The following is a 20,939-nucleotide window of genomic DNA, read 5'->3' on the forward strand; positions in this document are numbered from 1 at the left end:
CTCCTGCCCCCACACACCAGACCTATTTGGCTAAGGGCATCTACATGGATTTACGAAGTAAGGAGGGGCCAGCTTACACTTCTGTGCTGTGTATGAGAGCCACCATCGCAGAGCGGACCTGCCTGGGATAGGTCTCATTTGGCTTCTGAGTTGCAGGTTTGTTGGGTGCTTTCCTGAAAACGGATTTGACCAGGGAGGGGCAAGAGGCCCCTTAGTGAAGGGCTGGTGGCAGTGGCGTGGGGAGCAGTGGCTGAGCAGTTGGCCATGGAGAAACCTCATTCCCGCCTGCCCCCAACTCTGCTCAGGGCTGGGAAGTGCAGGTGATTCTCAGTGGTGGGGCGGTAGGGGGAGCGGGGGGAGGGGTGGGGTGGGGTGGATCCAGCCACTCTGCTCTGATTTCAGGACCAAGGAAGCTCCACGCCTGAGTCTCAGGCCACCTTCCTCCTTTTGATGAAAGGGAGGATGAGAGGACCCGGTGGACAGGAGGGAGGAGGGAGCTGTTCCTCTTCCTCCCCACCCCCTTGGTTGTGGGAGAGACATTGCTCCTTTAGCTCCAAGGAGTGAGGGTCTGGGAACTGCTGATGGGCAGCCCTGCAGGGGCCCCGCAGTCCTTCTCTGGGGTTCTCAAGAGTGGGAGGGTGCATGTACCTGGCCCAGGAATGCCCAGGTGTCCCAAGCCTGGAAGCCCCCTGCCTGCAGGACTCTCCTTCCCATATCCAGAAGCTGCAGTCTCCACAGGGCAAGCCCATGTTCTCTCACCAAGCCCGGATGGGCTGGTGAGAAAGGAAGGAAACGCTGCGGCTTCCTGGGCTGATTGCTTCCCGTGCTCCTGTGACCAGGGAGGTGGAAGTGTGCTCCAGCCCCCTGTCCCTGCAGCATGAGAAGGGGAGGCAGATTGGGTTCCACTAGCAAGGGTGGTGACACCGACACCATCACGAGGAGGCTCAGCTGCCAGGGCCAGGCATTCTGCCCTGCCTTTGCCGCTCACATCTGTTTCCAGAGCTCCAGGGCTAGGCCGGGCCCAGGATGCAGGCCCCAATAAGACCCTTTGCAAGGAGAAGCTTGAATAGAACCACTATGTCCTCAGACTTCCCTGTGGTGGAGAAGCGAAGGGGTTAACTGCTTCTTAGGTTGCCAGGGACCCCGAGGGGCCCAGCCCAGGGAGCCAGCAGCCTGAGCATTAGGACTGTGGGAGGAAGAGGCTCTTTCTGTGCCCTGGCTTGGGGATGTCTAGAATGTGGGTGCCTCAGACCCAGGATTTGCTGTCCCAGTGGAACTCAGTCTGCGGTAGGGACTGTGCTGAGCCTCAGGCAAGGTGTCCCATCTATCACATTGCTGTGACAGCTCAGAGGGGTGGGGACGCCTCCCAGGGCCACAGAGCTCCTAAGTGACAGTGAGAGCCCGGGCCCACCCAGGCTGTCCTGTCCCTGCAAGAGGGTGGCCGTGTAGGGGATGCTGCTGCCAGCAGGCTGGTTGGCCCCAGTCACCGGCCTCAGGCTTCTCCTGACCCTCGCACAAGGAGCACTTAGATTTTCCCAGTTGGGAGCTTGTGGTGCAGAGGAGTCCAGCATATGACTGGAGGTCACACAGGAGCAGGGCAGAGCACAGGCTGCCTTCTCTGGGCCACGATGCACCTTTTGCACTTGTTCCTCCCCCATCCTCACCCCCACCCCCGACCCCTGCCGGGCACAGAGCCCTTGGTACAAACAGGGAAGAACCCCCACTGGCCAGAGCTGAAGCTTCCAGAACCACGCTCAGGAGTTCTCAGCTCTGGGCTGGTCCCTGAGAGCCTCAGGCTTCTCTGCCAAGGCCCTTTTCTGACTCAAGGACAAAATCCTTTGAGTTTCTGCCCTGGAATGGTCAGGTTAGTGGCTGGCTTCAGGGCCTCAGAAAGCGAGGCTGCTGAGAACACGCCCTCCTTCCCAAAGAAGACTTGAGGGCCCCTGGGAGGGTGTTTCCTGGCTGGGGAAGGGAAGGCACTCCACACAATCTGCATAATGGATGCGCCCTCCCCCTCCCACAGGCTCCCTCCCCCTTCCCTCCACGCCTGCTCTGATCTGTGTGCCGCAGAGGCACAGCTTCTTCGCATTTTGATGACGGGGGAAGGGCCTTGTTCAAGGTCACTGTGGGTTCAGGGAGGAGAGAGGAGAGCGCAGGCCGCCCAGCTTCCATTTAAAGCTCCAAAGGAGTCCACATACCCTCCCATCTGGGTGGGGCAGCAGGTTGGGGCCACAGCAGACCAAGGGCAGCTCCAAACCAGACCAGAGGAGCCCCACCTCCACTCTGGGTTGGCCACTGGGAGATGAGGGCACCCAGCAGGACTCCCCAAGGGAGGGCACAAAGATGAAGCCAGCCTGAGACGGAGGGGCAGAGGGAAAAATGGGCACTTCAGCAAGTTGGGCCAGGGGCATGGGCATCAAGGGCCAGCAAGAAGCTGCCAAGAGCTGGAGGAAGCCAAAGCAAAGGTCAGGAATGTTCCCATGGTTCTGGGCCAGCAGCCTGTACTGTGCCAAGGGAGGGCCTGCCCAGGGCGGGGAGCATGGGCAGAGAGAATAGCAGTGCTGAAGCCCAGGGTCTGGGCAGGTCAGCGGAGAAAGTTCCTGGGCAGGAAGGGTGGGCGGCATAGTTTCCACTTCCAGGAGCTAGAGGTGGAAAGTCCCGGTCACTCCCGGTAGGCTGGACCAGGCCAGGCGTGCCTGGGGCACAGGCCTTCCAGGCCCTCTGCAGTAGGTCAGAGGTTTGCGAGGAATGGAACTTTGTTTAGAGTGAGTTTCTCAACCCTGGCACTACTGACATTTTGGACTAGATAATTCCTCGTTGTGGGGTGTGGAGATGTCCTATGCGTTGTAGGGTATTTGGCAGCATCTTTGGGCCCCACCCATGAGACACCCTGTCGTGAATAGCACCCACCACCCAGTCGTGACAATGCACTTGGGGAAAGTCCCCTCTCCTCCCATTGAGAACCAGTGGTCTAAGAGAGATTTTTCCCTAGGGCTGAGCTGTTGCGGGAAGTCAGGGACCCCGAACGGAGGGACAGGCTGGAGCCGTGGCAGAGGAACAAATTGTGAAGATTTCATTTTAATATGGACATATATCAGTTCCCAAAATTAATACTTTTATAATTTCTTACACCGGTCTTTACTGCAATCTCTGAACATAAATTGTGAAGATTTCATTTTAATATGGACATTCACCACTTCTCTAATAATACTCATAATTTCTTGTGCCTGTCTTACTTTAATCTCTTAATCCTGTTATCTTCGTAAGCTGAGGATGTACGTCACCTCAGGACCCTGTGATGTTTGCATTAACCGTACAAATTGATTGTAAAACGTGTGTTTGAATAATATGAAATCAATGCACCTTGAAAATGAACAGAATAACAGAGATTTTAGGGAACAAGGGAAGACAACCATAAGGTCTGACTGCTTGTAGGGTCGGGCAAAAAGAGCCAAATTTTTCTTCTTGCGGAGAGCCTATAAATGGATGTGCAAGTAGGAGAGATATCGCTAAATTATTTTCCTAGCAAGGAATATAATATTAAGACCCTAGGAAAAGAATTGCATTCCTGGGGGGTGGTCTATAAACGGCTGCTCTGGGAGTGTCTGTCCTATGTGGTTGACATAAGGACTGAGATACGCCCTGGTCTCCTGCAGTACCCTCAGGCTTACCAGGATTGAGAAACCCCAGCCCTGGTAAATTTGAGATCAGACTGGTTCCCTGCTTTCAAACCCTGTTTTCTGTTAAGATGTTTATCAAGACAATATGTGCACCGCTGAACATAGACCCCTATCAGGAGTTTCTGATTTTGTCCTTGTCCTGTTTCCTCAGAAGCATGTGATCTTTGCTCTGCTTTTTGCCCCTTAAAGCATGTGACCTACTCCCTGTTCATACACCCCCTCCCCTTTTAAAGTCCTTAATAAAAACCTGCTGGTTTTGCGGCTCAGGTGGGCATCACGGTCCTACTGATAGGTGATGTCACACCCGGAGGCCCAGCTGTAAAATTCCTCTCTTTGTACTCTTTCTCTTTATTTCTCAGACTGGCCGACACTTAGGGAAAATAGAAACAACCTATGTTGAAATATTGGGGGTGAGTTCCCCCGATACTGAGCCCATGTTCCAGGAGTTTCCATGGGGCCCCAGGTGGATGGATGTCTGTGCAGGCAAGCATGTCACCTGTGGCTCCTGAGCTCTGGGTCCAGTGCCTTCCCAGCCCTCTGTTTCAGTGTTGAGTGAGCATTCCTTCCTTCCTTCCATCCTTATCATGAGGTGTCCCCTTTTTACGTTGACTGATCCCTTGGAGATTCACCAGCCCCTTCCTGGTCTCTGTTCCCACTGACTGGCATATCAAATCCTGAGCCAATGCCCCATCATTTTCATTCCTTGGCTTTGGAGTTGGTCTTGATAGTTGTGAGAGAAACTCCCTACTCATTGTTGTCTTTCAAAATGTTCTTTCTTTTTTTCTTTTGAGACAGGGTCTTGCTCCATTGCCCAGGCTCGAGTGCAGTGGTTCAATGTCGGCTCACTGTGACCTCCACCTCCTCAGCTCAAGCAATCCTTCCACTTCAGCCTCCCAAGTAGCTGGGACTAGAGGTGTGCGCCACCATGCCCAGCTAATTTTTGTATTTTCTGTAGAGAGAGGGTTGCGCCATGTTGCCCAGTCTTGTCGGAAACTCCTGCACTCAAGTGATCCTCCCGCCTGGGCCTCCCAAAGTGCTGGGATTACAGGCATGAGTCACTGTGCCTGGGTTCCAAACTGTTATTGATTATTCATCTGCATTTTCTCTTCCTGATGAAAATGATTTATTTTTTTAAGTTTCATTTTTATTAGTTATACATACTCATAGGCAGGGGTCAGAAAACTATGGCCAGTGGGCCAAATCCAGCCCATCACCTGTTTTTGCTAACAAAGTTTTATTGGAGCACAGCCAGGCTGGTTCATTTGCATATTGTCATTGACTGCTTTTGTGGTACAATGGCAGAGTTGAGCAGATGGGACAGAGTTCATGTGGCCTAAAGCCTGAAACCATGGCCAGCATCAGGGGCATGTGACCTGTGCAGTCACACACAAGGCCCTGCACTCTGGGGGGCCCCACCCTGGGTGTCACCATCTTGAAATTCTTCATACTTTTTGAAGGAGAGGCCCCACATATTCATTTTGCACTGAGCCCTGCAGATTATGTAGCTGGCCTTCTGTCAAATATTTACTATCTGTACCCTTAGAAAAAAAGTTTGCTGATCTCCTGATTAGGAGTCAACTGGTTCTATAAGGCTTGTTGAGACAGTCAGAAGCCCCAGCTCCCTCTGGTCCCAAAGGCAATGACTTTCAAATTAGCAGGTGATTCTTTCGCATTTACCTCTGTATCACTAAAGAACATGCTTGCATTGCTACTTCTTAGGAGGTAGCATTATCTTTTTTTTTTTTTTTTGAGATGGAGTTTCACTCTTGTTGCCGAGGCTGGAGTGCAATGGTGCGATCTTGGCTCACTGCAACCTCCACCTCCCAGATTCAAGCAATTCTCCTGCCTCAGCCTCCTGAGCAGCTGGGATAGAGGTAGCATTATCTATGAGTCAGATCTCATTCCTACCCCAAAGCAAATGCATGTGCAGGCATCCATAGGGCCATGTGTACTGCTCAGCATTAAGCCTTGAAATAAACTGTGAAACTTTTTTGCCCCCTTGCACACTTTTGGTTTTCCCAGTAGTAAAAATTTAGAACTCACAGAGTTCTAAAATTTCATGTCTTGCTTTTTTCTTCTGCTTATTCTGTGTCTTTATCACTAACTCAGCTCCACACCCTCAGCCAGTTGTCCACATCTGCTCTCTACACTCTCATTCACACCGGGTGTCAGATCAGCTGCGTCTTCTTGGAGATGTGGCTCCCAGAGCCTCTAGGTGTGTTCCAGTGTGAACTGCTGCCCTCATACCACAGCCCATTGTCATTCTGGGGGCTCCCTTCACCTGGTTTTTGTGTTGGAACCTGTTTCCTGATCGTGTGCCTTCTCTTTCTTGATTTTCTCTGTTGTTTTGTTGGAGTGTTTCCTGTGGCACCACGGTTCTGCATCCTGGGTGTGCCATGCAATGACTCAGAGAGCCTTAAAATGCTGGTGCTCGGGCCCTAACCTCAGGGGGTCTAGGAGACTATTATTTTTCTTTCTTTTTATTATTATCATTATTTTTGAGACAGGGTCTCGCACTGTCACCCAGGCTGGAGTGCAGTGGTGTGATCTTGGCCCACCACAACCTCCACCTCCCAGGTTCAAGCGATTCTCCTGCCTCAGCCTCCCAAGTAGCTGGGATTACAGGTGCCCACCACTATGCCCAGATAATTTTTTATATTTTTAGTAGAGACAGCGTGTCACTATGTTGGCCAGGCTGGTCTCAAACTCCTGACCTCGTGATCTGCCTGCCTCGGCCTCCCAAAGTGCTGGGATTACAGGAGTGAGCCTCCGTACCCAGCCTCTTTTTATTATTTTTTGTATTTTTTGTAGAGATGAAGTCTCACTATATTGGCCAGGCTGGTCTCAAATTCCTAGTCTCAAGCAGTCCTCCTGCCTCGGCCTCCCAGTGTTGGGATGACCGGCATGAGCCACTGCACCTGGCCCAAGACTATTATTATTATTATTATTATTATTATTATTATTATTATTATTATTATTATTGAGATGGAGTCTCGCTCTGTCACCCAGGCTGGAGTGCAGTGGTACAGTCTCCACTCACTGCAACCTCTGACTTCCGGGTTCAAGTGATTCTCCTGCCTCAGCCTCCTGAATAGCTGGGATTACAGGCGTGCACCACCATGCTGGGCTAATTTTTGTATTTTTAGTGGAGACGAGGTTTTGCCATGTTTGCCAGGCTGGTCTGGAACCCCTGACCTCAAGTGATCCGCCTGCCTTGGCCTCCCAAAGTGCTGGAATTACAGGCGTGAGTCACCACCACCCAGCCCCAAGACTATTATTTTTAAAGTGCCACACAATGGTTTTGTTTTTGGGTGTCTTTTTTTTTTTTGAGATGGGGTTTCACTATGTTCTCCAGGCTGTTGTCGAACTCCAGGCCTCAAGCAGTTCTCCCACCTCAGTCACTTGAGTAGCTGGGATTACAGGTGCAAGCCAGCACACCTGACTTGCATGATGGTGTTGATGTGCAGGCAATATTTCAAACCACTGCTCATCAGGTAGTCCCCTACTGGGATACATGGGAGGTAAATGTTGTGAAACCTGGGTCGTTTGAAAATGTCTTTATTCTCATTCCCCACACTGGTTCATAGTTAGGCTGGATATAGGATTCTGGGTTGTAAATTATTTTTCTTCAGTATTTTGAATGCAATTTTCACTGTGTTCCAGTTTCCAATATTGCTGTTGAGAGGTTCAAAACCATTCCAATTACTGATTTTGTATGAGTGTGTTTGTCTTGGTTTTCCTCTCAGGAAGCATGTAGAAACCATCTTTGTTCCCAGAGTTCTAAAATTTCATGATGACATGTTTTGATGTAAGTGTATTTTCATCATATTGCAGGTAATTGGTGGTGCTTTGAATCTGGAAATTGAAGTCCTTCACTTCTGGAATATGTTTTTTGTTTGTTGTTGAGACAAGGTCTCGCTCTTTTGCTCAGGCTGGAGTCCGGTGGCACAATCATAGCTCACTGAAGCCTCAACCTCCCAGGCTCACGGGACCCTTCCACCTCAGCCATCTGAGGAGCTGGGACTACAGGTGCACATCACCACGCCTGGCTAATTTTTGAATTTTTTTGTGGAGATTGAGATCTTGCCATGTTGCTCAGGCTGGTGTCGAACTCCTGAGCTCAAGTGATCCTCCTGCCTCAACCTCCCAAAATACTGGGATTACAGGCATAAGCCACCATGCCTGGCCTGATTTTTTTCATTGATGATTTCCTCCGTCTGTTCTCTCTTTCTGAAATTTGTACTATTTGGATGTTACATTTGCAAGACTGATCCTCTTATTTTTCTTTTCTCTTTCCAATTTTTCATCTCTCTGTTTGCTCTTTTTAGGGAAATGTCTTTAACTTTACCCTCTAACATTTCCATTAAATTTATTTTCATTTCTACTGTTATGTTTTTAATTTCCAAGAGTTCTTTTGTGTTCTCTGAATACTCACCCTTCCTCTCCCATCCCCCCCTCATTTTTTTTTTCATAGCTTCCTGTCTTGTTTCTTGGGTGCAGTAATTTCTTTTATCAACCTGGAAATCTTAGTGCAAATGTTTGAGTGGTTCTCTTCTCCTTACACAGTCTTGGTTATTGTCCAAGTTGACATTTTTCTGTTTGCCCACTTTGACTTCTTTTATTTTTATTTTTTTTTTAGGTAGGGTGAAGTGTAGTGGCATAATCATGGCTTACTCCAGCCTCCAACTTCTGGGCTCAAGCAATCCTCCTACCTCAGCCTCCTGAATAGCTGGGACTACAGGCATGTGCCACCACACCAGGCTAATTTTTTGTAGGGATGAGGTCTCACTACATTGCGCAGGCTGGACTCAAACTCCTGGGCTCAAAGGATCCTCCCACCTCAGCCTCCCAAAGTGCTGGGATTACAGGCGTGCGCCACTGTACCTGGCCCTCTTTTGGAATACAATGTTTCTCGGGTAAATCTTGGATGTCTGCTCACTTAAGAGGAGAAAGACTGAGAAACTGACTGGAAGCTGGGGTGTATGGATACCCCTTTCTGACCCATTTTGTCATAGGATCTTCTGGTTGGCTATTTTTATGGGAGAACCCCTGGTGTCAGCAGCTTTGGGTCTTTTCCTCTCGGGCTGGCTCATTTTCCTGAGAAACTTTTCCAGTCTGCTGCTGAGAGGGTAAAGCAGGCTGGGGGCTCAGCACTGAAAATATGGTCACTAGGCTGGGTGCGGTGGCTCACGCCTGTAATCCCAGCACTTTGGGAGGCCGAGGCAGGTGGATCACGAGGTCAGGAGTTTAAGACCAGCCTGGCCAACATAGTGAAACCCCACCTCTACTAAAAATACAAAAGAATTAGCCAGGCGTGGTGGCGGGTGCCTGTAATCCCAGCCACTTGGGAGGCTGAGGCAAGGAAAATCGCTTGAACCTGGGAGGTGGAGGTTGCAGCAAGCCGAGATCACACCACTGCACTCCAGCCCAAGCAACAGTGTGAGACTCCGTCTCCAAAAAAAAAAAAAGAAAAGGTCACTCAAATCACCCGCCCCTGCCTTTCCCAACACTATCCCCTGCGTGACAGTGCTTGACGGCCCCAGGACAAAGACTGGCTCCAGAGAATAAAATCCTGGCACTGACAGCCACTTCATCACCAAGGCCTCTGAACGCTGCTTTCTAAGAGTCCACAGATATGGCCACTTCTCCCACGTCCACCATCACTCAGTCCAAGCTGCCATCATCTCTCCCCATACCCTGGACACAGCTGCCAACATCTTGCCCTCCCATCCTCTCTGCACCCAGGAACCAGGGTGGCTCTTTCATGCCACTTCTCTGCTGAAACCCCTCCATGATTTCCCATGCCCTCAGGACATGGGCCAGCTCCTCCGCTGAGGTCTGGCTTCTCCCTTCCTCCCAGCCTCCTTCTGCAGCCCCTTCCTCACCCCCACGCACCCGTCACATCCGGTGCCTCATCCGACTTTCTGGCCTTAAGACACAGCCCCATTAGCTCCTTCTCCTGAAAGTCTCTGCAGATCCTAGCACTTCTCACCCATTCTAAGAGTGTCCGCTCTCCCTGGGGATCCTGAAGGGAAAGTCTGTACCTCTACATCCACACCCTGAGCTTGAGCGCAGCACCCGGCACCCAAGAGGTGCTGAGCTGTACTGTGCCACGGAGATCATTGCCACTTGCAACTCTGACAAGCTCTGTTCTGGGAGCTGGCTGCCTGGGGAAGGGCTCTCTGACCACTGCCACTGACCCCATGGAGTCAGCCACTGGGTCAGTGAACTGGGGCTCCGTCAGCATGGGTGTCCCCCTGCTCCTGGGACCACCACAGTACATGCTGGTGAAGGGCCAGGATGGAGGGGCTACCTCTCAGGTGTGCAGGATGCTGAGTGTGACCCCCAACCACCTTGCATGACCTTGATGCTGTGGCCATCCCAGAGAGGACACTGCTCCACCCAGCTGCTTACCTTTCCTTAGGACAACTGTTTGAAAGTCCCTTTCTAGAATGGTCCTAATGGGCATGGCCAGGGAGCTGGTCCCTCATGTAAGTAGCAACTGGGCAGGCTGCTAGGGCAGCTGGAATGGGGCAGTGGAGCTGTGTTCACAGAACACTTGTTAGGAGCCAAGCACCTGGTGCTTCTCTGCCCACTTAAAAGAGGGCATTACGATCACCATTGTGTAGATGGGGAAAGAGAAGCTCCCTAGGTGCCTCACTCAGGGTCACACAGCCAGAAAGTGTGAGGGATTTGAACCCAGGATTCTTCAGCCCCAGCTGCACGTTGGTAACGGGAGAAACAACAAGAGCTTTCTGGCTCTGTAGCTAACCTCACCAAAGGGAAATCCATGCAGACAGCTGCAGTGCACATGGTGTTTTCCCCACACTCTGGCTGTTAGTTTTGTTGGCCAAAACAGTCATCACCTTGGAGCTGCTTTTCACACTTTTAGATTGTGGTGGGTTTCTCAGCCTCTCTGCTGGCTCGGGGAGGCTTCGGGAAGGTAGTGGAGCAGCTGCCCTCTTTGCAGGTAGGGATTGTGAAACATTTGCTCTGGAGCCCAGGGATGAATAATGCGGAAGGCTCTCTTCTCAGGATAATGGATTCCAGAATCCCAGCACTGCTCCCGCAGGAGGCGGGGACTGGTGGCTCTGCACTGGCACCCCCTGTTGACCTGGGTGTGGCTCAGCAGCCTTCTCCTCTGGCTTGTTTTCCAGTAACTGGTGCCCCTACCCAATGTCCAAGCTGGTCACCTTACTAGCTCTTTGCAAAACAGAGAAATTCCTCATCCACTCGCAGCAGCCATGTCCGCAGGGAGCTCCAGACTGCCAGAGAGACAAAGTCATGTGAGTAAGGGAGGGTGGGCCATTTGCCCAGGCCTGGAGCAGGCCCTCCCTGGAGTCACTGAGCCAGCCCTCCTCCTCTTCCAGGTACCGCATGGCCCACAAGCCGGTGTACCAGGTCAAGCAGAAGGTGCTGACCTCTTTGGCCTGGAGGTGCTGCCCTGGCTACACCGGCCCCAACTGCGAGCACCATGGTAGGGCTCCCTGCAGCCCCCTTCCCCCCTTGACCTCTGATCCCCAAGGTCAAGCAGCTCCTCTGACCACTGGGGTCAATATCTAATGCTTTCTTCTGCAGATTCCATGGCAATCCCTGAGCCTGCAGATCCTGGTGACAGCCACCAGGAACCTCGGGATGGACCAGTCAGCTTCGAACCTGGTGTGTTGCTTTCTGGAAGGGGCAGGCAGGCAGGCTGGTGGGGCCCATGTAGCCAGCTGTCCCTTTCTCCTGTGATACAGCAGTGCCATTTCAGGGAAACCTTGCTTGCAGAATCAGCAAGGCCTGCTCTGTGGCCTGCACCACCTCCCACCTTGAAGGCCAGGCTCACAGGGCCCCCAGCTGCCTGCTGGCCAAGCACACACACCCTTTTCCTTCACCCCATCTTCTGGGAAGGACTTGTTCATCTGGCACTTTCCTTGCCCCCCTGAACCACACAAGCCCTTGTGCCTGGAAAAAGCATTCTCTCCCTTTCCCACAGCCCTAACCAGAGCCAGGAAGTCATGCTGTCCTTGGTCTTGGAGTCAGCACGGGAAACCCACCAAGAGACACCATTTGCAGCAGGGCCCTTCAAGGCTGGGCCCAAGATTGGGAAAGCAAATGAGTTTCATTATGTGGTGAAGTATTTATTGACAAGGGCTGCCAAGAATGAAGTTGTGAGGCCATGTGCATGTGCTGAGGAGGGGAGTGTACCATGATTGATTAGTCATGTCTACTGTAGGTGTAGGAGGCAGGGTGAGGGCTCACTTGCTATGCATTTGCCCTCCAGGGGTTTAAGGCTTCTAAGCTCCTGCTCAGAGGACATCAGCAGCTAACTTCCCTGCTCTCAGCCTTCAACTCTCCTTATCTGAACCTCGTGATCTTCCCAGGCCTGGTGAGTTAGCCCTTGACATTTATGTCTGCTGTGTATTTAGGCCACCTTGCTGCAGCAATCAATGAGGTTGAGGTGCAACAGGAACAGCAGGAACACCTGCTGGGAGATCTCCAGAATGATGTGCACCAGGTGGCAGACAGCCTGCCAGGCCTGTGGAAAGCCCTGCCTGGTAACCTCACAGCTGCAGCAATGGAAGCAAATCAAACAGGGCACGGTGAGTGGCAGGCCCTAGGGGCTGAGGAAGAGCCTGGTCACATTGAGGGGAGGAGGGGAGGACCCCGCTGGTCCCAGCCTGGGAGGAGTGTCTGCTCCTGCAGGGCTTGTGTCACACCACATGTCTGTTGCAGATTTCCCTGATAGATCCTTGGAGCAGGTGCTGCTACCCCACGTGGACACCTTCCTACAAGTGCATTTCAGCCCCATCTGGAGGAGCTTTAACCAAAGCCTGCACAGCCTTTCCCAGGCCATAAGAAACCTGTCTCTTCATGTGGAGGCCAACCGCCAGGCCATCTCTGGAGTCCAGGACAGTGCCGTGGCCAGGGCTGACTTCCAGGAGCTTGGTGCCAAATTTGAGGCCAAGGTCCAGGAGAACACTCAGAGAGTGGGTCAGCTGCGGCAGGACGTGGAGGACCGCCTGCACGCCCAGCACTTTACCCTGCACCGCTCGATTTCAGAGCTCCAGGCCGATGTGGACACCAAATTGAAGAGGCTGCACAAGGCTCAGGAGGCCCCAGAGACCAATGGCAGTCTGGTGTTGGCAACGCCCGGGGCTGGGGCAAGGCCTGAGCCGGACAGCCTGCAGGCCAGGCTGGGCCAGCTGCAGAGGAACCTCTCAGAGCTGCACATGACCACGGCCCGCAGGGAGGAGGAGTTGCAGTACACCCTGGAGGACATGAGGGCCACCCTGACCCGGCACGTGGATGAGATCAAGGAACTGTACTCCGAATCGGACGAGACTTTCGATCAGATTAGCAAGGTGGAGCGGCAGGTGGAGGAGCTGCAGGTGAACCACACGGCGCTCCGTGAGCTGCGCGTGATCCTGATGGAGAAGTCTCTGATCATGGAGGAGAACAAGGAGGAGGTGGAGCGGCAGCTCCTGGAGCTCAACCTCACACTGCAGCACCTGCAGGGTGGCCATGCTGACCTCATCAAGTACGTGAAGGACTGCAATTGCCAGAAGCTCTACTTAGACATGGACGTCATCCGGGAGGGCCAGAGGGACGCCACGCGTGCTCTGGAGGAGACCCAGGTGAGCCTGGACGAGCGGCGGCAGCTGGACGGCTCCTCCCTGCAGGCCCTGCAGAACGCCGTGGACGCCGTGTCGCTGGCCTTGGACGCGCACAAAGCGGAGGGCGAGCGGGCGCGGGCGGCCACGTCGCGGCTCCGGAGCCAAGTGCAGGCGCTGGATGACGAGGTGGGCGCGCTGAAGGCGGCTGCGGCCGAGGCCCGCCGCGAGGTGCGCCAGCTGCACAGCGCCTTCGCCGCTCTGCTGGAGGACGCGCTGCGGCACGAGGCGGTGCTGGCCGCGCTCTTCGGAGAGGAGGTGCTGGAGGAGATGTCTGAGCAGACGCCGGGACCGCTGCCCCTGAGCTACGAGCAGATCCGCGTGGCCCTGCAGGACGCCGCCAGCGGGCTGCAGGAGCAGGCGCTCGGCTGGGACGAGCTGGCCGCCCGAGTGGCGGCCCTGGAGCAGGCCTCGGAGCCCCCGCGGCCGGCAGAGCACCTGGAGCCCAGCCACGACGCGGGCCGCGAGGAGGCCGCCACCACCGCCCTGGGCGGGCTGGCACGGGAGTTCCAGCGCCTGAGCAACGACGTCAAGAGTGTGGGGCGGTGCTGCGAGGCCGGGGCCGGGGCCGGGGCCGCCTCCCTCAACGCCTCCCTTGACAGCCTCCACAACGCACTCTTCGCCACTCAGCGCAGCTTGGAGCAGCACCAGCGGCTCTTCCACAGCCTCTTTGGGAACTTCCAAGGGCTCATGGAAGCTAACGTCAGCCTGGACCTGGGGAAGCTGCAGACCATGCTGAGCAGGAAAGGGAAGAAGCAGCAGAAAGGCGTGGAAGCTCCCCGGAAGAGGGACAAGAAGGAAGCGGAGCCTTTGGTGGACACGCACGTCACAGGGCCTGTGCCAGGTGCCTTGGGCGCGGCGCTCTGGGAGGCAGGTGAGTTCCTGGACCGGGGAGACTGGACGAGCTTAGGAGGCCAGGGCCGGCTGCTGGCAGCTCTTCTGCCTCCAAGAGGGCCAGGAAGAAAGAGAACAGGATGGCCATCCGTCACCCCTACTAGGTCCACCTTCCCCTTGGCCCACCTGCTTCTCAGGGGTGTGGGTCTCTCAAGCTACCTGGCTTATGGGGAGACAGAAGTCACAAGAACCACCTGCTAGTGCCAGAGCCTGTGAGCGGCAGAGCCTGGAGGCCACACACACACTAGTGCCGCCTACCGCTCCTGCTGCAGAGAGGGGATCGCCTCCTGCCCTGCCAGGGAAGCCTTCAGGTCCCCCCATCTCATCTCTTCACCTCACCCCCTTCATTCTCATGTGCGTTTAAGCCACTGTATCTAGGGAGAATGTGGATAGGGACAGTGGCCACTTGCAGCCCCACTTAGTTCTGTTTCACTTTCCATGATTTTAGTTTTTTTTCTGTTTTTTTTTCTTTTTCTTTTTTCTTTTTTTTTTTTTTTTAAGATGGGTCTCACTTTGTCGTCCAGGCTTGAGTACAGTGGTGGGATCATGGCTCACTGCAGCCTCGACCTCTCTAGGCTCAGCTAATCCTCCCACTTCAGCCTTCAGAGTAGCTGGGACTTACAGGCATGTGTCACCATGCCTAGCTAATTTTTGTACTTTTTGTAGAGACAGGGTCTTGCTATGTTGCCCAGGCTGGTCTCAAATTCCTGGGATCAAGTAATCTGCCCACCTCAGCCTCCTAAAGTGTTAGGATTACAGGTGTGAGCCATGTGCCCAGCCTTGATTTCAGTTTCTTGCATCAACCACGATCAGAAAATAGGTGAGTACGGTACAATAAGATTTTGGGAGAGGGAGAAACCACATTCATATAACTTTTATTACAGTATATTGTTATAATTACTTTATATTTTATTATTATTGTCAATCTCTTACTGTGCCTAATTTACAAGTTAAACTTTGGCATAGGTATGTACATAGAGGAAAAAAATAGTATATATAGGGTTTGGTACTGTCTGAGATTTCAGGCACCTGCTAAGGTCTTGGAACACACCTCAGTGGACTGTACAGGGAAAGCCATGGGCCCTGAAAGGAGCTCATTCCCTCTGCAAATACAGTTAACCTGTCTCACCGCTCTGTGCTAGTCCCCTTCCTGGGCTTTACCACAATGACCCATCCCAACAGGTCAATGACACACTCATCAGCACTTCCATCTTACCTGAAACTGAGGCGCAAACAGAAGTTTCCTGCTTGCACAGCTAGTGAGCAGCAGAGAAGCGCTGTCTTTAGGGTGCTGGTTCTTCCCCTCCAAAAGGCCCTCCATGGCTGGTCCCTGCAGGGCCCTGGGCCTGGGAGCTGGCTTTGAGGCTGAAGGGATGTGTGACCAAGCTTCCCATCCCCTCCCCGAGTGTGGTCCTGGGAGGGGGACAACTAGGCTCTGTGTCTCAAGTGACTCTCTCTGCCAGAGGCTGGCCTTGGAGCTGTGGCCTCTCCCCACCCAGACACAGGGCTAAGTACAAGGCCACCATCTTGGCCATGTGCAGCCTGGCGTGTGGCAAGTCCAAGGCCTTGTTGAAGGTCCCGTCCCAGGCAGCCCCTGCCCCTGCTGACCCTCCCTATGGCCCAAGAGGCAACATGGAGCAGTGGGAAGCACCCAGGCTCTGGCATCACTTGTCTGTTTCTTCCTCAGTAAAATGGCAGAATCCTTACCCACGTCAAAGTTTTGTTATGAATACTGCTGCGTTTACCAGGTACCTAGCACGAGGCTTACCTCATGTAGGAACGCAGTCAACATTTTCCCATTTCCCCAGCATTTTCAGGGTTCAGGTTGTGTCCACCGACACTGACACTTCTCTCTTGTTTCCTCTTGTGCGTGGTGCAAGGCTTCAATATGCTGATGACTTTCAGAATATGCCCCATGGTTTGGAAATGTGTTTACCACGACGATATTTATTTCAAAAAAATGTTGTCCTTAAAAACAAATTTCCAGGCTAGGTGCAGTGGCTCATGCCTATAATCCCAGCAGTTTGGGAGGCCGAGGCGGGTGGATCACTTGAGGTCAGGAGTTCAAGACCAGCCTGGGCAACATGGTGAAACCCCCATCTCTGCTAAAAATACAAAATTAGCCGGGTGTGGCGGCAGGCGCCTGTAATCCCAGCTACTCGGGAAGCTGAGACAGGAGAATCACTTGAACCTGGGAGGCAGAGGCTGCAGTGAGCCGAGATTGCGCCACTGCACTCCAGCCTGGGCAAGAAGAGCGAAACTCTGTCGAAAAAAAAAAAAAAAATTAGCCAGGTGTGGTGGCAGGCGCCTGTAATCCCAACTACTTGGAAGGCTGAGGCAGGAGAATCGCTTGAACCTGGGAGGCAGAGGTTGCTGTGAGCCAAGATAGCTCCATTGCACTCCAGCCTGGGCGACAGAGTAGGACTCTGTCTCAAACACACACACACACACACCCCAAATTTACCTTTATTTGTTTGTAGGACGGCTGTAGGGCTTCAGTGTGTGCCCTGCAGGGAAGCACACTCTGAGTTTGCACAGCCCTTCCCGCATCTTAGGGCCTGTCAGGCGCAAGGCTGGGTTGGGGTGTCTCCCTCTGCGGCGGAACTCCCTGCGCAGGCGCCCGGAAGGAACGGCCGGAACGAGGGCCTAGCACCGGTAGAGGGCGCTGCGAGCCGTCCTTCCTTCGGCTAGGCGAGAGAACCACCTGCAGGGTGTTAGGGGAATTGCAGAGGCAGCCGCCGGCCTCTGACTTGGGCACAATCTTTTTTTTTGAGACGGAGTCTCGCCCTTTCGCTCAGGGTGGAGTGCAATGGCGCGATCTCGGCTCACTGCAACCTCCGCCTTCCGGGTTCAAACGATTCTCCTGGCTTAGCCTCCTGAGTAGCTAGGATTACAGGCGCCTGCCACCATGCCCAGCTAATTTTTGTAGTTTTAGTAGAGACGGGGTTTCACCATGTTGGCCAGGCTGGTCTCGAACTCCTGAACTCGTGATCCGCCCACCTCGGCCTCCCGAAGTGCTGGGATTACAGGCGTGAGCCACTGCGCTCGGCATTTTTTTTTCTTTTTTTCTTTTTTTTTTTTTTTTTTGACGGAGTTTCACTCTTGTTGCCCAGGCTGGAATGCAACGGCGTGATCTCGGCTCACCGCAACCTCTGCCTCCCGGGTTCAAGCGATTTTAATGCCCCAGCCTCCCGAGTAGCTGGGATTACAGGTATGCCCCACCACGCCTGGCTAATTTTGTATTTTTAGTAGAGATGGGGTTTCTCCATGTTGGTCACGCTGGTCTCGAATTCCTGACCTCAGGTGATCCGCCTGCCTTGGCCTCCCAAAGTGCTGGGATTACAGGCGTGAGCCACTGCGCCCGGCTGATTTGACACAATCTGAACACAAATGGGAAAGCTATTCTCAACTGTCTAATTCTCAGAAAATCTTCCAGAACTAGAGGAAAGCAACATTTTTTTATTCACAAAGGCTTGCTGGATTGGGCGTCAAAGAGCTGAGGCTTGAGTTCCGGGACCCAAGTCAGTAATTGCTCAGCAAACTGCTCCTCTGCAGGCTTTGGTTTTATCACCTAAGAAATGGGGACCTTGTTTTAAACCCCTACAGAGAGAGCAGGTTGAGGAACCCCATGGTGGACATGACCTCGTTGGTTCCAAGGCCAGTGTCACAGCCAGGACCCAAGTAGGACTCACCCTTCCTGTGCCATCTCATGACCCTGTCCCCAGCTGCCCAACCATGCTGGCCAGGCAGCAGGGCTGGCTTCTTCCTGGCTGTTTGTACACCCTCCACACATGGCAGCTTCCTCTGCCTCTGTGCCCATGCATGGGCCCGGCACGAGTGTTCTGTCAGTGTTCCTGTCCTAAGGCTGGCCAAAGTGCTCCCTGCAGAGAACCAGAAGTCTAGAGATTCAAGGTCTGCTCCCAGGAGGCTTGGTAATTTACTAGTTGTGTGGTCTGGAGCAATAAGCTTTTTCTTTCTGGGCCTCAATTTGCCCATATGTAAGATGACCAGCTTGGCCAGGAACAGTGGCTCACACCTGTAATCCCAGCACTTTGCGGGGTTGAGGTGGGAGGACTGCTTGAGCTCAGGAGTTTGAGACCAGCCTGGGCAACAGAGCAAGACTCTACAAAAAAATAAAAAATTAACCGGGCATGATGGCACATGCCTATAGACCCAGCTACTCAGGTGGCTGAGGTGGGAGGATTGCTTGAGCCCAGGAAGTTGAGGCTGCAGTGAGCCATGATTGCCAGTGCACTCCAGTCTGGGCAACAAGAGACCCTTTATCAATTAAAAAAAAGAAGACCAGCTTGAAGGGGCTTCTTTTCCCTGGCTCCACCTGCTCTTTCCTTCTTTCTCCAAGGTTCTGTCTTCAACATCCAGGAGGATCCAGCCTTCATGGCTCTGCAGATACCTTCCCAGTGTTAGCATTATTATTACCTTGAGGATGGATATTTTCTCCCTCTCCCCTGAGTATCTCAAGATTCCTAGCAAGTAGTGGTCGTCTGGGAGTCAGAGACCCGTGTTCCTGTCCCAGCCTGCCATTTATAAACCATGTAGCCTTGGGCAGCCGGTGAAGGATGCAACCTGTTTTGTCAATCAGGGATACTGTCTCTCAAGGAAGTTGGAAGGAAAAGGGATCAAACGAGAAAGTGCTTTGTGGCTGGGCATGGTGGCTCACCTGTAAGCCCAACATTTTGGGAGGCTGAGGCTGGAGGATCACTTGAGCCCAGGAGCTCGAGATCAGCCTAGGCAACATAGTAAGACTCCATCTCTATGTTAAAAAAAAAAAAGGGCTGCAGTGAGTCATGACCACTGCTGCACTCCAGTCTGGGGGACAGAGTGAGTCCCTGTCTAAAAAAAAAAAAGAAAGTATTTTGTTAAAATGTACATCAGCTCAGACAACAGACTTGCATTTTCCTTGCTCTCTATTAGTGAAAAACAGAATTGGCCATCTAGCTCTTCTCCTGCAATAACACTGCTGTTCAGAATATCTAGGTTATCTAGAAATAGTGACCTATTTCCAGTGCTAATAAGGTGAGGACGGTAGGTCTCAGGGTTTAATTTCCCACCCAAGGGTGTAAGGGATGAGTCACTAAGCACTGTCCTGTTATGTTTCAGGATCCCCTGTGGCCTTCTATGCCAGCTTTTCGGAAGGGACGGCTGCCCTGCAGACAGTGAAGTTCAACACTACATACATCAACGTTGGCAGCAGCTACTTCCCTGAACATGGCTACTTCCGAGCCCCTGAGCGTGGTGTCTACCTGTTTGCAGTGAGCGTTGAATTTGGCCCAGGGCCAGGCACTGGGCAGCTGGTGTTTGGAGGTCACCATCGGACTCCAGTCTGTACCACTGGGCAGGGGAGTGGAAGCACAGCCACGGTCTTTGCCATGGCTGAGCTGCAGAAGGGTGAGCGAGTGTGGTTTGAGTTAACCCAGGGATCAATAACAAAGAGAAGCCTGCCGGGCACTGCATTTGGGGGCTTCCTGATGTTTAAGACCTGAACCCCAGCCCTGATCTGATCAGACATCATGGACTCGCCCAGCTCTCCTTGGCCTGGGGCTCTGGCCAAGGATGGGCTGGAGGTCATTCAGTTGGTCTGTCTCTTCCCTGGAAACCTTCTGCAAAGACAGTGTGGTGTACGTGGCCTCCCGCTAACCACAGGGGGCTTGGCCATTTCTCCATGATGAGAAAGACTGGAATGCTTCTCCGGGCAGGACATGGTCCTAGGAAGCCTGAACCTTGGCTTGGCATGCCTTCTCAGACAGCACGGCCTGGGCTCCAACTCTTCGCCACACCCTGTATTCTACAACTTCTTTGGTGTTTTGCTCCTCCTGTGGTTGGAAACTTCTGTACAACACTAAACTTTTCTCTTGCTTCCTCTTCTCTTCTCCCTTATCGTATGATAGAAAGACATTCTTTCCCAGGAGGAATGTTTAAAATGGAGGCAACATTTTGGCCAACATTGGAAAGCACTAGAGGGCAGTGGGATTAAACCAACCTACTTGGTGTCTATTAGTCAGTAATGAAGACGACAGCCTGGCCAACCAAGGGAAAGGAAATTAGTATCTTTAGTTTCAGTCATTCCTTGTATGATATGGTTTAGCTGTGCCCCCACCTAAAATCTCATCTTGAATTGTAATCCCTATAATCCCCACGTCAAGGGAGACATCAGGTGGAGGTAATTGGATCTTGGGGGCGGTTCCCCCATGCTGTTCTTGTGATAGTGAGTTCTCACGAGATCTGATGATTTTGTAAGTTTGATAGTTCCTCCTGTGTTCATTCTCCTTCCTGCCACCTTGTGAAGAAGGTGCCTTGGTTCCTCTTCGCTGTCTGCCATGATTGTAAGTTTCCTGAGGCCTCCCCAGCCATGTGGAACAGTGAGTCAATTAAACCTCTTTCCTTTATAAATTATCCAGTCTTAGGCAGTTCTTTATAGCAGTGTGAAAATGGACTAATACACTTGTGTTTATCTGTAATTTAAATTTCACGTCTTTTTCTCCTTGTCTTACATAGGGTAAAGACTAAGAAATGCCAAACGTGAACTAAAATGTGTAGGGCCTTCAACTTTTTTACTTTCTCCGGTATCTTAGGACCATCGTAATTCTTGTTAGCATCTCTAACCAGGAGGCAGCTGAGGGAGGAGGGAAGGAAGACTGTAAAAATCCCCCTCACTAATGATCAACTTTGGAATAAAGTGATGCCCTTCAAA

General features: G+C 52.5%; 1 protein-coding gene and 1 long non-coding RNA gene across 7 annotated transcripts in view; one reads left to right on the forward strand and one right to left on the reverse strand.

Annotated features, from left to right (window-relative positions):
- The window catches only part of MMRN2 (multimerin 2), a 36,866-nt gene extending 15,927 nt beyond the window's left edge, over window positions 1–20,939 (forward strand). For 5 of the 6 annotated variants that reach the window (XM_063727568.1, XM_063727566.1, XM_063727567.1 and 2 more), the window contains 6 exons: window positions 10,838–10,966; window positions 11,051–11,157; window positions 11,259–11,339; window positions 12,092–12,265; window positions 12,399–14,210; window positions 19,349–20,939. In XM_063727568.1, coding sequence (XP_063583638.1) covers window positions 10,857–10,966; window positions 11,051–11,157; window positions 11,259–11,339; window positions 12,092–12,265; window positions 12,399–14,210; window positions 19,349–19,731 — 2,667 coding nt within the window. In that variant the 5' untranslated portion in view covers window positions 10,838–10,856 and the 3' untranslated portion in view covers window positions 19,732–20,939. Of the gene's footprint in view, window positions 1–10,837; window positions 10,967–11,050; window positions 11,158–11,258; window positions 11,340–12,091; window positions 12,266–12,398; window positions 14,211–17,343; window positions 17,594–19,348 lie in introns of those variants that run through there. The other variant, XM_054522327.2, reaches the window with a different exon arrangement.
- Window positions 11,791–16,960, reverse strand: LOC134762044 (uncharacterized). Its single transcript, XR_010141528.1, has 2 exons — window positions 16,695–16,960; window positions 11,791–14,275 (listed from the first exon to the last, which is right to left on the reverse strand). It is a non-coding gene; the product is annotated as an uncharacterized LOC134762044 (long non-coding RNA).

This window comes from Pongo abelii, chromosome 8 (genome assembly GCF_028885655.2).
Source record: "Pongo abelii isolate AG06213 chromosome 8, NHGRI_mPonAbe1-v2.0_pri, whole genome shotgun sequence".
Taxonomy (NCBI): Eukaryota; Metazoa; Chordata; class Mammalia; order Primates; family Hominidae; genus Pongo; species Pongo abelii.